At 40.9% G+C, this 14265-nt stretch overlaps 2 protein-coding genes across 4 annotated transcripts in view; one reads left to right on the forward strand and one right to left on the reverse strand.

Annotated features, from left to right (window-relative positions):
- The window catches only part of LOC135505250 (equilibrative nucleoside transporter 1-like), a 28172-nt gene extending 15795 nt beyond the window's left edge, over positions 1-12377 (reverse strand). The window contains exons 1-4 of one of the 2 annotated variants that reach the window (XM_064924442.1): positions 12292-12377; positions 4655-4737; positions 1154-1235; positions 425-579 (exon numbers count right to left, since the gene is read on the reverse strand). In XM_064924442.1, the coding sequence (XP_064780514.1) occupies positions 425-579; positions 1154-1235; positions 4655-4680 (263 nt within the window). In that variant the 5' untranslated portion in view covers positions 4681-4737; positions 12292-12377. The remainder of the gene's footprint in view (positions 1-424; positions 580-1153; positions 1236-4654; positions 4738-12291) is intronic. The other variant, XM_064924444.1, reaches the window with a different exon arrangement.
- psap (prosaposin) overlaps positions 9852-14265 on the forward strand; it is a 29368-nt gene continuing 24954 nt past the window's right edge. For both annotated transcript variants that reach the window (XM_064924439.1, XM_064924440.1), the window contains exon 1: positions 9852-10008. In XM_064924439.1, the coding sequence (XP_064780511.1) occupies positions 9975-10008 (34 nt within the window). In that variant the 5' untranslated portion in view covers positions 9852-9974. The remainder of the gene's footprint in view (positions 10009-14265) is intronic.

Here is a 14265-nt window from a genome sequence, read left to right on the forward strand (position 1 = left end):
CCCAAAAAAAACATGAAGACTTATTATCATATTAGCCCCCCCCAAAAAACATGAAGATTTATTATCATATTAGCCCCCCCAAAAAAAACATGAAGATTTATTATCATATTAGCCCCCCAAAAAACATGAAGACTTATTATCATATTAGCCCCCCAAAAAAAACATGAATATTTATTATCATATTAGCCCCCCCCCAAAAAAAACATGAAGACTTATTATCATATTAGCTCGCCCCCAAAAAAACATGAAGACTTATTATCATATTAGCTCGCCCCCCCCAAAAAAACATGAAGACTCATTATCATATTAGCCCCCCCCCTCAAAAGAATATGCAGATTTAACTTTTGTAGTAGTGCTTTATAACGCATTAGGAAAGTCAAGATAGTGTGGGGCGTGTGGGGGTGAAGTGGTGGGCTAAACTAACCTGTGATGCAGGACTGAGTTGAGACAGGTGAAGATCAGTAAAGGCACCATGGCACAAAGTGTCGATGCGTTATTGTAACTGGCCTCCGTAGGACTACGGTCGTAGGGTTTGTCGGTTGATATTTGGGTGGGGTCTCTGAGACGGCTGGTAAAATACTGTAGAGAGACAAGAGGAAAGAAGACTTAGAGTTTTAGAAGAGCTTTAGTTCATTGCTAATGTGTGGCGAACGTTCTACAGTAACATGGATGTTCTACAGCAACATGGCTGTCATGGCACCACCCAGGTAGGTGATAACCATTGGAAGTCGATGCAATACAATAATGTATCAAGTATTGAGTAGTTGAAAAAATGCTGTTAAAATTAATTATTCTAATGAATAGATAAGGGGGTAAGAACAAATTCTTATTTTCAATGACAGCCTAGGAACAGTGGGTTAACTGCCTGTTCAGGGGCAGAACGACAGATTTGTACCTTGTCAGCTCGGGGGTTTGAACTCACAACCTTTCGGTTACTAGTCCAACGCTCTAACCACTAGGCTACCCTGCCTCCTGTGAATTACCCCAAGATAATATCCAGGCAATCTGGAAAGTAACACTTGAAACATATTTGGAAATGAATACAGGCTGAATACAGACGTCTCACTGAAAGCCCCGGCATTGTATTTCTGGTATGTATTCATGTATTGTTCCGGCTGAAAGTAGAGGATGAGAACTAATGTTGTGGCTCTACCATGGTGGCTGTGATGAAGAAGCTCCATGGCAGGAGAGTTCCCAAACCCAGCACGAAAAAGATCAGCCACAGGCCATTGTTTCTGTTGGATGAGAAGAGGAGAGGAAGCAACTGTTACCCAGGTTTATTTGTGTAGTTAATATGACCATTTATACCATATTAATTTACTTAGTATGTAGGCCCACAAAGAAATGACAAGGTGAAATGCTAATTACTTGACTTATATGATATTAAATTTGGGTTTAAAGTAGGCTCCCGGGTGGTGCAGTGGTCTAAGGCACTGCATCCTGGGACTCTAGTGGGAGTCCCATAGGGTGGTGCACAATTGGCCGGGTTAGGCAGTCATTGCAATTAAGAATTTGTTCTTCAACTGACTTGCCTAGTTAAATTAAATGTAGCAGCAAATTTCAACATTTTCTGTAGGGCAAGGTGTGACATGACTGAAAGGCCCGGCTGACCTCATGGTGAGCACTCTTACCACAGTCCCTAAAGAGGTATCTCCCTTGGAGGAGCTCGTGACACACTTCCAATCCAAAGGCTAACCTATCGGGTACATTACCATTTGGTTCGTGTTACAATATAATTTGCCAGTAACCATAAAAAGAGGGGCTAGCCAGAGTTTCACAGAAACTCGATACTGTATCTAAAACAGTTAAATGTCACCATAAAAAGAAGGACTAGATACGGTATCTAAAACAGTTAAGAGGAACTAGATACTGTATCTAAAACAGTTAAGAGGGACTAGATACGGTATCTAAAACAGTTAAGAGGGCCTAGATACTGTATCTAAAACAGTTAAGAGGGACTAGATACTGCATCTAAAACAGTTAAGAGGGACTAGATACTAGATACTGTATCTAAAACAGTTAAGAGGGACTAGATACTGTATCTAAAACAGTTAAGAGGGACTAGATACTGTATCTAAAACAGTTAAGAGGGACTAGATACTGTATCTAAAACAGTTAAGAGGGACTAGATACTGTATCTAAAACAGTTAAGAGGGACTAGATACGGTATCTAAAACAGTTAAGAGGGACTAGATACTAGATACTGTATCTAAAACAGTTAAGAGGGACTAGATACTGTATCTAAAACAGTTAAGAGGGACTAGATACGGTATCTAAAACAGTTAAGAGGGCCTAGATACTGTATCTAAAACGGTTAAGAGGGACTAGATACAGTATCTAAAACAGTTAAGAGGGACTAGATACGGTATCTAAAACAGTTAAGAGGGACTAGATACTGTATCTAAAACAGTTAAGAGGGACTAGATACTGTATCTAAAACAGTTAAGAGGGACTAGATACTGCATCTAAAACAGTTAAGAGGGACTAGATACGGTATCTAAAACAGTTAAGAGGGACTAGATACGGTATCTAAAACAGTTAAGAGGGACTAGATATGGTGTCTAAAACAGTTAAGAGGGACTAGATACGGTATCTAAAACAGTTAAGAGGGACTAGATATGGTATCTGAAACAGTTAAGAGGGACTAGATACTAGATACTGTATCTAAAACAGTTAAGAGGGACTAGATATGGTGTCTGAAACAGTTAAGAGGGACTAGATATGGTGTCTAAAACAGTTAAGAGGGACTAGATATGGTGTCTAAAACAGTTAAGAGGGACTAGATATGGTGTCTAAAACAGTTAAGAGGGACTAGATATGGTGTCTAAAACAGTTAAGAGGGACTAGATACGGTCTCTAAAACAGTTAAGAGGGACTAGATACTAGATACTGTATCTAAAACAGTTAAGAGGGACTAGATACGGTATCTAAAACAGTTAAGAGGAACTAGATACTAGATACTGTATCTAAAACAGTTAAGAGGGACTAGATACGGTATCTAAAACAGTTAAGAGGGACTAGATATGGTGTCTAAAACAGTTAAGAGGGACTAGATATGGTGTCTGAAACAGTTAAGAGGGACTAGATATGGTGTCTGAAACAGTTAAGAGGGACTAGATATGGTGTCTGAAACAGTTAAGAGGGACTAGATATGGTGTCTGAAACAGTTAAGAGGGACTAGATATGGTATCTGAAACAGTTAAGAGGGACTCGATACGGTATCTAAAACAGTTAAGAGGGACTAGATACTAGATACGGTATCTAAAACAGTTAACAGGGACTAGATACGGTATCTAAAACAGTTAAGAGGGACTAGATACTGTATCTAAAACAGTTAAGAGGGACTAGATATGGTATCTGAAACAGTTAAGAGGGACTAGATACGGTATCTAAAACAGTTAAGAGGGACTAGATACTGTATCTAAAACAGTTAAGAGGGACTAGATATGGTATCTGAAACAGTTAAGAGGGCCTAGATACTGTATCTAAAACGGTTAAGAGGGACTAGATACGGTATCTAAAACAGTTAAGAGGGACTAGATACTGTATCTAAAACAGTTAAGAGGGACTAGATACTGTATCTAAAACAGTTAAGAGGGACTAGATACTGTATCTAAAACAGTTAAGAGGGACTAGATACTGTATCTAAAACAGTTAAGCGGGACTAGATACTGTATCTAAAACAGTTAAGAGGGACTAGATACGGTATCTAAAACAGTTAAGAGGGACTAGATACGGTATCTAAAACAGTTAAGAGGGACTAGATACTGTATCTAAAACAGTTAAGAGGGACTAGATACTGTATCTAAAACAGTTAAGAGGGACTAGATACGGTATCTAAAACAGTTAAGAGGGACTAGATACGGTATCTAAAACAGTTAAGAGGGACTAGATATGGTATCTAAAACAGTTAAGAGGGACTAGATACTGTATCTAAAACAGTTAAGAGGGACTAGATATGGTATCTAAAACAGTTAAGAGGGACTAGATACGGTATCTAAAACAGTTAAGAGGGACTAGATACTGTATCTAAAACAGTTAAGAGGGACTAGATACTGTATCTAAAACAGTTAAGAGGGACTAGATACGGTGTCTGAAACAGTTAAGAGGGACTAGATATGGTAGGGACTAGATACTGTATCTAAAACAGTTAAGAGGGACTAGATACTGTATCTAAAACAGTTAAGAGGGACTAGATACGGTGTCTGAAACAGTTAAGAGGGACTAGATATGGTATCTGAAACAGTTAAGAGGGACTAGATATGGTATCTGAAACAGTTAAGAGGGACTAGATATGGTATCTGAAACAGTTAAGAGGGACTAGATATGGTATCTGAAACAGTTAAGAGGGACTAGATATGGTATCTAAAACAGTTAAGAGGGACTAGATATGGTATCTGAAACAGTTAAGAGGGACTAGATACTAGATACGGTATCTAAAACAGTTAAGAGGGACTAGATACGGTGTCTAAAACAGTTAAGAGGGACTAGATACGGTATCTGAAACAGTTAAGAGGGACTAGATATGGTATCTGAAACAGTTAAGAGGGACTAGATATGGTGTCTGAAACAGTTAAGAGGGACTAGATATGGTGTCTGAAACAGTTAAATGTCACCATAGAAAGAAGGACACATAACTAGGCTGCTAACTCACTTGTCTTCAGGCTTGTGGACATCCATAGTTTGTTTTCAGTGATGAATGTCTATCACCTTTTTTTCCCACAGCTCTGCGGCAAACTTGAAAACAAATGGGATGGAGTGAAACACATTACATTTACATTTACATTTAAGTCATTTAGCAGACGCTCTTATCCAGAGCGACTTACAAATTGGACAAAACACGTATTTTACCCTTCAGTCATGTCGAAGGACTTACAACAAAACAAACTCAAATTATTGCAGAATTCAACAACTTCAGAAAAAACATTGACCTAGACTAGAGGGATTTAGGGAATAACACTGGATAGAGGATTTACAATTCTACCATTACAATCTATCTGTAGGTTACTATTCATTCTGGTTATCTAATATTATTGCCCTCTTGTGGTTGTTATGGATACATTTCTAAGCATCCTTCACTATGGCTGAGTTTACACAGGCAACCCAATTCTGATCATTTTCCCTATTATCTGATTGGTAAACACTTTTAAAAAGAAAAACATTTGGTAGGAATCTGTAGCCCACCTTTGTTTAAACATAGAAGCTGGTAGAAATTAAACTCACGGCCCATGATAAACGGGTAGCCTAAACTATCTACAGTAACGCAGACAGTTGGACAAATTGGTGCGTTTTGACTAACTTTATATATATATATATATTTATATATATATATATTTATTATATATTTATTAAATTTATTTCACCTTTATTTAACCTGGTAAGCTAGTTGAGAACAAGTTCCCATTTACAACTGCGACCTGGCCAAGATAAAGCATAGCAGTGTGAACAGACAACAACACAGAGTTACACATGGAGTAAACAATAAACAAGTCAATAACACAGTAGGAAAAAAATAGTCTATATACATTGTGTGCAAAAGGCATGAGGAGGTAGGCGAATAATTACAATTTAGCAGATTAACACTGGAGTGATAAATGATCAGATGGTCATGTACAGGTAGAGATACTGGTGTGCAAAAGAGCAGAAAAGTAAATAAATAAAAACAGTATGGGGATGAGGGAGGTAAAATTGGGTGGGCTATTTACCGATGGACTATGTACAGCTGCAGCGATCGGTTAGCTGCTAAGATAGCAGATGTTTAAAGTTGGTGAGGGAGATAAAAGTCTCCAACTTCAGCGATTTTTGCAATTCATTCCAGTCACAGGCAGCAGAGAACTGGAAGGAAAGGCGGCCAAATGAGGTGTTGGCTTTTGGGATGATCAGTGAGATACACCTGCTGGAGCGCGTGCTATGGGTGGGAGTTGCCATCGTGACCAGTGAACTGAGATAAGGCGGAGCTTTACCTAGCATGGACTTGTAGATGACCTGGAGCCAGTGGGACTGGCGACGAATATGTAGCGAGGGCCAGCCGACTAGAGCATACAGGTCGCAGTGGTGGGTGGTATAAGGTGCTTTAGTAACAAAACGGATGGCACTGTGATAAACTGCATCCAGTTTGCTGAGTAGAGTATTGGAAGCTATTTTGTAGATGACATCGCCGAAGTCGAGAATCGGTAGGATGGTCAGTTTTACTAGGGTAAGGTTGGCGACATGAGTGAAGGAGGCTTTGTTGCGAAATAGAAAGCCGACTCTAGATTTGATTTTAGATTGGAGATGTTTGATATGAGTCTGGAAGGAGAGTTTACAGTCTAGCCAGACACCTAGGTACTTATAGGTGTTCACATATTCTAGGTCGGAACCATCCAGGGTGGTGATGCTAGTCGGGCGTGCGGGTGCAGGCAGCGAATGGTTGAAAAGCATGCATTTGGTTTTACTAGCATTTAAGAGCAGTTGGAGGCCACGAAAGGAGTGTTGTATGGCATTTAAGCTTGGAGGTTAGATAGCACAGTGTCCAAGGAAGGGCCAGAAGTATACAGAATGGTGTCGTCTGCGTAGAGGTGGATCAGGGAATCGCCCGCAGCAAGAGCAACATCATTGATATATACAGAGAAAAGAGTCGGCCCGAGAATTGAACCCTGTGGCACCTCCATAGAGACTACCAGAGGACCGGACAACATGCCCTCCGATTTGACACACTGAACTCTGTCTGCAAAGTAGTTGGTGAACCAGGCAAGGCAGTCATTAGAAAAACCGAGGCTACTGAGTCTGCCGATAAGAATATGGTGATTGACAGAGTCGAAAGCCTTGGCCAGGTCGATGAAGACGGCTGCACAGGACTGTCTTATATCGATGGCGGTTATGATATCGTTTAGTACCTTGAGCGTGGCTGAGGTGCACCCGTGACCAGATCGGAAACCTGATTGCACAGCGGAAAAGGTACGGTGGGATTCGAGATGGTCAGGGATCTGTTTGTTAACTTGGCTTTCGAAGACCTTAGATAGGCAGGGCAGGATGGATATAGGTCTGTAACAGTTTGGGTCCAGGGTGTTTCCCCCTTTGAAGAGGGGGATAACCGCGGCAGCTTACCAATCCTTGGGGATCTCAGATGATACGAAAGAGAGGTTGAACAGGCTGGTAATAGGGGTTGCGACAATGGCGGCGGATAGTTTCAGAAATAGAGGGTCCAGATTGTCAAGCCCAGCTGATTTGTACGGGTCCAAATTTGCAGCACTTTCAGAACATCTGCTATCTGGATTTGGGTAAAGGAGAAGCTGGGGAGGCTTGGACGAGTAGCTGTGGGGGAGGGGGCGGGGCTGTTGGCCGAGGTTGGAGTAGCCAGGAGGAAGGCAAGGCCAGCCGTTGAGAAATGCTTGTTGAAGTTTTCGATTATCATGGATTTATCGGTGGTGACCGTGTTACTAGCCTCAGTGCAGTGGGCAGTTTGGAGGAGGTGCTCTTGTTCTCCATGGACTTTACAGTGTCCCAGAACTTTTTGGAGTTAGAGCTACAGGATGCAAATTTCTGCTTGAAAAAGCTAGCCTTTGCTTTCCTGACTGAGTGAACAGTTGCATATCGCGGGGGCTATTCGATGCTATTGCAGTCTGTCACAGAATGTTTTTGTGCTGGTCGAGGACAGTCCGGTCTGGAGTGAATGAAGGGCTATATCTGTTCTTAGTTCTGCATTTTTTGAATGGAGCATGCTTATCTAAGATGGTGAGGAAGTTACTTTTAAAGAATGACCAGGCATCCTCAACTGACGGGATGAGGTCAATATCCTTCCAGGATACCCGGGCCAGGGCTATTAGAAAGGCCTGCTCGCAGAAGTGTTTTAAGTGTTTGACAGTGATGAGGGGTGGTCGTTTGACCGCGGGCCTGTAGCGGATACAGGCAGTGATCGCTGAGATCCTGATTGAAGACAGCAGAGGTGTATTTGGAGGGCAAGTTGGTCAGGATGATGTCTATTAGGGTGCCCAAGTTTACGGATTTAGGGTTGTACCTGGTGGGTTCCTTGATGATTTGTGTGAGATTGAGGGCATCTAGCTTAGATTGTAAGACTGCCGGGGTGTTAAGCATATCCCAGTTTAGGTCACCTAACAGAACAAACTCTGAAGCTAGATGGGGGGGCGATCAATTCACAGATGGTGTCCAGGGCACAGCTGGGTGCTGAGGGGGTCGGTAGCAGGCGCCAACAGTGAGAGACTTATTTCTGGAGAGATTCATTTTTAAAATTAGAAGTTCGAACTGTTTGGGTATGGACCTAGAAAGTATGACATTACTTTGCAGGCTATCTCTGCAGTAGATTACAACTCCTCCCCCTTTGGCAGTTCTATCTTCACGGAAAATGTTATAGTTGGGTATGGAAATCTCTGAATTTTTGGTGGCCTTCCTAAGCCAGGATTCAGACACGGCAAGGACATCTGGGTTGGCAGAGTGTGCTAAAGCAGTGAGTAAAACAAACTTAGGGAGGAGGCTTCTGATGTTGACATGCATGAAACCAAGGCTTTTTCGATCACAGAAGTCAACAAATGAGGGTGCCTGGGGACATGCAGGGCACCCTCATATATATATATAAATATAGTAAACACGTACCATTCACATTTAAGTCCAATTGTAAGTAAAGGAAGATAGGCAATAGGGCATCATCATTTAAGTCAATGTCCAATAAAATCCATACTGATGACGTTAAGCAACCTCTGTACAAAATAACATCTTGAATCCCTGATTGAGTCACTACAGTAAAATAAAGAAATGAATAGTATCAGTTCCGTCGGAGTATCCATTAATTAGAGCTTTGTGCTGTTGCGCCATATCGATCCCAACGCAATATAACCTTTATTTTGAGGAAATATGGCTGTTCTCTGTCACAATCCATCCTGTAAAAAATAAATCACATCAAATAAATGTGATCTGGAACAATACGTTACATTTCAGTAGTACGTTTACATATTCCCCGAGGAGGGGGAAATGGGGTGATACCGAGTCAGTTGTACAACTGAACGCATTCAACTGAAATGTTTCTTCCGCATTTCACCCAAAACCCTCTGGATCAGAGCGGTCCTGCAGGCTGCTATTATCGACATCCCCGTCTTCGGCGGCCGGGGAATAGTGCGTTAACTGCCTTGTTTAGGGGCAGAACGAAACATGTTTTACCTTGTCAGCTCGGGGATTCGATCAAACAGCCTCTTAGTTACCAGCTCAATGTTCTAACCACTAGGCTATCTGCCTCTCAGCGCCCTAAACTACCAGGAAGTTTACATTTGAATATTTATTTGCATGTAAATGGAATAAATTGAGTACCAACCCTCAGTAGAAATCAAACCAAGTTGAATTAGATCAGTTGAATACAGTGATCGGTAATCTTATCATGTACAAGCCCTCATTATTAATAATTGTCTTTACTGTTTTGAAACTTCTGTATGTGTAATGTTTACTGTTGATTTTTATTGTTTATTTTGTATATTATCTACCTCACTTGCTTTGGCAATGTTAACACATGTTTCCCATGCCAATAAAGCCCCTTGAATTGAATAAGAATTTATTCTTAAACTGACTTGCCTAGTTAAATAAAGGTTACATTTAAAAAAAATGAAATGTGCTCATATTGTTCACCTCATAGGCTACTAGCTAAGAATCAATGTGATGAGAAATAAAGCGCCTATAGCCTTTTTAGTCAATGTGGGGTTGAACAATGTTTGTTTATACATAATTGCAATTATGTTACTACATAATGATATACTATCTATGTTAAAAGCAACAAGAACAAAAAAGACAGTAAATGGTTATTTGTGGAAACATCGATCAATCAAAGACGCCAGTGGTCAGCTGACGATGAGGCATCCTATAAACAAAGACAGTAGACGCTGTGTGATACAAACCAAGAGCAAGCACCCGTCCTGCATAGCAGCGCTCAGAAATACACCCGACATTCACATACACCACGGAACAAGACGGACTCCGGACCGCTCCACTCCACCATGCTGTGCCTTGCTCTGTTTTTCGTCTCCGCAGGTAATATGATACAACGAGGAATGTCATGATTAGTTACATAATTGTCACTTTGTATCAAAGATGACTAGTTAAAGTTGTAGAGAGAAACAAAGTATCCAGGTTCCTGTCGTTTCGTAAACGTCGCAGTAGACATTGCTAACTAACCAAGTCATTTAGCTTTGTCACTGATACATTTTAAACCCGTTCCTTCACTTTATGCATCTTCAAGATGTGTAGTTAACTAGCTGATGTTGCAGCATTGACTTTGTAGTAGCTGGCTAACGTTGGCTAATCATCGTTGTGTTATGACGCTTCCTAGGAGGCAGCAAATTAGCGCTAACGATGGCTAAATTATATATCAATCAAAAGTTTGGACACCTACTCATTTAAGGATTTCTTTATTTTCTACATTGTAGAACTATATCGAAGACGTCGACAATGAAATAACATTGAATAACACATGGAATCATGTAGTAACCCAAAGTTGTTTTATTTATGTTTTAACAAAATATTTTATGGTTTCATTTATTCAAAGTAGCCACCCTTGACAGCTTGGCATTTTCTCAACCAGTTTCATGAGGTAGTTACCTGGAATGCATTTCAATTAACAGGTGTGCCTTGTTAATTTGTGGATTTTCTTTCCTTGATGCATTTGAGCCAATCAGTTGTGACATGGTAGAGGTGGTATACTGAAGGTAGCCCTATTTGGTAGAAAACCAAGTCCATATTATGGCAAGAACAGCTCAAATAAGCAAAGAGAAATGACAGTCCATCATTGCTTTAAGACATGAAGGTCAGTCAAGCCTGAAAAATGTCAAGAACTTTGAAAGTTTCTTCAAGTGCAGTTGCAAAAACCATCAAGCGCTATGATGAAACTGGCTCTCATGAGGACCGCCACAGGAAAGGTAGACTCAAAGTTACCTCTGCTGCAGAGGATAAGTTCATTAGAGTTACCAGCCTCACATATATCGGCAATTAACTTCACCTCAGATTGCAGCCCAAATAGAGTTCAAGTAACACACATCTCAACATCAACTGTTCAGAGGAGACTGTGTGAATCAGGCCTTCATGGTCGAATTGCTGCAAGGAAACCACTACTAAAGGACACCAATAACAAGAGACTTGCTTGGGCCAAGAAACACAACCAATGGACATTAAACCAGTGGAAATCTGTCCTTTGGTCTGATGAGTCTGAAGTTTTAGTTCCAACTCTGCGTCTTTTGTGAGATGCAGAGTTGGTGAACTGATGATCTCCACATGTGTGGTTCTCAGCATGGCGGGGTAGGTGTTATGCTGTCAGATATATATTTTAAGAATTCAAAGGCACACTTAACCAGCATGGCTACCACAGCATTCTGCAGCGATACGCCATCCCATCTGTTTTGTGCTTAGTGGGATGCTCATTTGTTTTTCGACAGGACAATGACCCAACACACCTCCAGGCTGTGGCAGTCCTCATGCTAGCTTTTTTTTTTTTTTTAGCTCAGCCATTGGTGTGATGCATTTAGTTAAACCCAGTATCTAGTTAGGCCAATGTATTTCTTACTCCTGTTTTTTAGTTTTTATTACAGCTGTGTTACATCGACTCTGTACCCTCTCCTTTACATGGCGCATCATTTAGGGAAACAAAGTATGGTACTGTTGTCCTCTTAAATCAATCTATCCCTAGTCTAACCTGTTTTCCTGTTCACTTAAAAAAATGTTTTAATGTAATTTGAAAAACTGCATGTATTCTTGACGTAATCCATCCAGGTGCATGATGGGCCTATCTTTCTCATCTTAAACAAATACATTCTTATCCTCATGGTTCTTTCGCCCAACTACATTCCTAATGCAGCAGTCCTAACAAATGATTGTTGAGACAAAACGGGGACAAAGTGTGTAGGACAAGTACATCTTCGAGTGGGTAGGTCGGCCCCAGGGGAGTGTGGGTAATGGGTCTTTTTTATTAGGTAGACGTTTTCAATTTCCTCATTTTTATGTTTCCTTAGGGTTTCGCTTCACTTTTTGATCGTGTGGGTTTATTTCTAATTTTTAGGTAGATGTTAGTTTCGACATGTATATTTCTGATTTTAGGTAATAGATGTTAGTATTGACATGTAGTATAATGTTGCCTTTCCATGATTCAGATCCAGAGTAATTTATCTGCAAACTACCTAACACGTTCCCTAAATAAATTATGCAGTCAGTCTCACATTCCCCTATACATGCTGAATGCTTAGTCAAGCAAAGCGATCTTCCCTATAGGCCTAATTTGGCTAATATCACTACAAAAAGCTTGGCGGTAATAAACATGCCTGTTACCTTCTGCTTTAGTGTCCTTGTTTGGTCAGGATGTTGAGGGTGTCTTACTGCTGCTCTGAGAGAGACGATGACGAGGCCTATTTATAATGCTCCCCTTGCTTGTTGACTTGTTTTGGGACGCCCTGTGTGATATGAAATTGTTTGATTACTCATAGTGAGTGTCAGTCATATGATTTCTCATATTTGCAAAACTACAGGCTTGGTATCGGTTCCTGCAATACATTTGTTCTAGTTCTTCCTTTTAGTTTTTGGGGGTAATTTGTAGAGCACTTAGTTTGCAACGATGACAACACAATCCAGTATGAGACTAGTTCTTTGACGTCTTCATAGGGAGTACTGCTTAAGCATTTGGTTGTGCCCTCTATAACATCTGCTAAACTGTGTACGCAACTACATTTTGATTTGTACCCCACTCGTCGTCATCTGCTATCAAATGGGGGGTAGCTGAAGGGGTCGTCGGCGGGGGGGGGGGGTTAGTTTGTGCCGCCATGTGATGGTTGCTTCACTCCCGACTCACACAGCTGAGTGGCGTAGACTACAAGCAGCTCTGAGCTGTTCCATTATGCTTCATCATCAAACTCAAACATGCGATTGATCACTCAACTGTGTTGAGTCGTGAATGGTCCTTAATTTAACTTTTTTTTTTTTAAACAGCCGGCCAAGTTTACTGTAGAACTATAGGCTATCGTGGCAGCATAGACTCCTAAAATGTAGCCTGTTTTTGTCCTGTTTATCCCCCTTGTGATGTTTTCAAAGTAGGTGGTAAAAAAAAAATGTGAATAGCTGACTCACTGACAATGTAGCATAAAGGCTATCCTCATTGGAGTCGGACAAGTTGAAATGTCTTTGATAACGAGCACCTCATAGCAACAAGTTGTTGCTAGGAGAACAGGAGGGGGGGAGGTCCTATCTCTACTGTATCTTTCCCAGTACAAGGCAGCATGGGAGTGAATGTATTATCAGCATATGAACACGAGGGATTTGTTTCACATTGGGTTGCCTACCATGACCTCCGATTCCTGGGGTGAGTTTTGGGGCACACCGTACAAGGTTTTTCAACGGAACCAAAAGGAGCGTTTCTAATTGGACAAGTGCGGATAGGCACTGTCCTGTGTTTTGTCAGCACGAAACATTCCGGTACTATCTGTCTCTCCAGGCTGTTAGCTTGGTGTGGGTCTTTGTGATAACTAGGCAATGTCATGTTGGTTTTTGCCTTAATTTTTCTTTTGTCACATGACTAGCTGTCGATCAGATTGATGGTTTATTTGGCAATGGCTGTGCATCAGCTTCTTTCCCTCAGTCAATGCAACATTTTGTGCTTACGTCCTTGACTCTGAAGATTAGGTTTTTTGCGTCTCTGCAAATTTGGCAACAAAAAAAACCTTCATGGTAGCCTTTGGATGAATATAAAATTGTAACTTATTTGGCAGTTAGTGATGGATAAATATGCTTCAACAATAAACTCAAATTTCGTGCACAAAGTGTAATAGTGTCTATTTCTTTAAATTTAGTGATAACCAATTGCGATCTCGTCGCTGCAACTCCCCAACAGGCTCGGGAGGCAAAGGTCAAGTCATGCATCCTCTGAAACATGACTTACTAAATCACGCTCCTTAACAACAACCACCTCCTTTGCACCTGGTTAAATATAAAACCGCTTAGTGTTGTCCCTGTAATAGACACCCTTATCCAGAGATATACTTGCAGGTGGAACTAGGCTTAAGTGCCTTGCTGAAGGGCACACTGATGGATTTTTCACCTCGTCGGGTCACGTATTCAAACCAGTGACCTTTCGGTTATTGGCACAATGCTCTTAACCACTAGGCTACCTGCCACCCATACCAAAACGATACTGTATTGACACAACAAACCAGTAAGTGTGTTGGCTGAAGTCCGAAAATAACCACTGGGCTTAATGTTGTTTTTTATTTATTGTTTTTTTTTTAAACATTGAACAATGTGTTGATAACTGAT

This window comes from Oncorhynchus masou, chromosome 18, assembly GCF_036934945.1.
Source record: "Oncorhynchus masou masou isolate Uvic2021 chromosome 18, UVic_Omas_1.1, whole genome shotgun sequence".
Classification (NCBI taxonomy): domain Eukaryota; kingdom Metazoa; phylum Chordata; class Actinopteri; order Salmoniformes; family Salmonidae; genus Oncorhynchus; species Oncorhynchus masou.